Raw genomic sequence first — 1,416 nt, 5'->3', positions numbered from 1 at the left:
GGGCCTGCGCTTGTGTGCGTCATTCCACCGTTTGGTGGCGGCAGCCACGAGCGCCAGCAGCGGGTGCTCTTTGTCTGCCCTCGTCTCGCAAACACAGCGTCACCGGCATGCAGCGTACATGCCACACCCGCTACACTGCAAAGTGTAGGTGAGCCAATTTTTAACAGCAAAGCGAAAGTTTCGCGCAGCTTAAACTTTAGAGAATGAAACATTTCGAAATAAAATTTACAGTTTCGAAATTCAACCCAGCGACTTCTTTGTCATGCACAGTCAAAGTTTTGAACATCCCTCTCAACAAAAGTATTTCGGTTGAAACTTCAGGAGGAAAACGTTTACTTGTGGTTAGAACAGCAGGATTTTTCTCGTGCACATCTTTATCCATCGACTTGTCATAGCATTATGAGATTTCCATAGAAGCCATGGGGGAGGGCGTCGGCTTTCCCGTGAGTGCTCACTCCTGCTCGAGGCCACTACCCCGCTCCCCCTTCCCCGCGACAGCTTAGAGTGCATCTTGACTTGAGAGAGACTCTTGAGCTCTCCGCTCCAAACTGCACTCCAACCCTCGCTCCGGGAGCGGTGCGCGCCGGGAGGTAGGCAGACCCGCGGGACACTTGCGCGCGGCGGCTCTGCCTACCTCCAGGGCGCTCCGGCCCCCGCCTGCCGGGATGGAGGAGCATGGCCTAGCGGGCCGAACTTTGATAAACTCCGACGAAACTCGGGCTTTGCTTGACGAAGTCGCACTCAAGTAGTTGTATGTGCAATTCATTAGAGCATTTATACTATACACTTTGGCACCCAGGTCCACGGCGCTGCACCTTGCCGCCGAGGACGGCAACACCGAGTGCGCCCGGCTGCTGCTGGAGGCCGGCGCCGACACCTCGGCGCTCAACTGGAGGCGCCAGACACCGCTGCACCTGGCCGCGCACGCGCAGTCCGCCGCCACCATCCAGCTGCTGCTGGCGCGCCGCGCCGACCCCAACAGCCAGGACGACAACGGCCGCACCCCGCTGCACTGCGCCATCGTCAAGCTGTCGCGCTCCTGCGACTGCGTCCGCCTCCTGCTGCAGGTCAGCAGACAGACGGACAGGCAGACCGATACACTTCTGTATCTGTGCGAGAAATGGGGGGCAACGGGGACAACAGTGGCAGGTGTTCATGTGTTGTCAGCTTGTCGCAACGAGGCAGCGTTTCTTTGTGTGCTTTCGTTTTTTACCTTACTATTTGTATTTGCGCGCGCCCGATGCTAATGGGTACTTTAAAACAAAGACACCCTTGTTTTCATTTCCTATTTCACATCGGCTGCAGCAGCAGTCGCCTGCAAAAGGGTGGTATTGTCCAACGGGGGGAGGGGGAAGGGGAAGCAGGAATATTGGACAGGGGCGGGGAAGGGCTGAATGGGTGACGTAGAGGGAGGAA

At 57.1% G+C, this 1,416-nt stretch overlaps 1 protein-coding gene across 2 annotated transcripts in view; it reads left to right on the top strand.

Moving 5' to 3' along the window:
• Nucleotides 1–1,416, top strand: part of LOC113203788 (transient receptor potential channel pyrexia-like) — a 34,148-nt gene that overhangs the window by 13,263 nt on the left and 19,469 nt on the right. The window contains exons 1-2 of one of the 2 annotated variants that reach the window (XM_052272589.1): nt 93–148; nt 800–1,067. In XM_052272589.1, coding sequence (XP_052128549.1) covers nt 108–148; nt 800–1,067 — 309 coding nt within the window. In that variant the 5' untranslated portion in view covers nt 93–107. Of the gene's footprint in view, nt 1–92; nt 149–799; nt 1,068–1,416 lie in introns of those variants that run through there. The other variant, XM_052272590.1, reaches the window with a different exon arrangement.

This window comes from Frankliniella occidentalis, unplaced genomic scaffold (assembly GCF_000697945.3).
Source record: "Frankliniella occidentalis isolate FOCC.00 unplaced genomic scaffold, Focc_3.1 Scaffold212, whole genome shotgun sequence".
Lineage (NCBI taxonomy): Eukaryota > Metazoa > Arthropoda > Insecta > Thysanoptera > Thripidae > Frankliniella > Frankliniella occidentalis.
The sequence above is the reverse complement of the archived record's forward strand: the minus strand, read 5'-3'. Positions and strand labels throughout refer to the sequence as shown.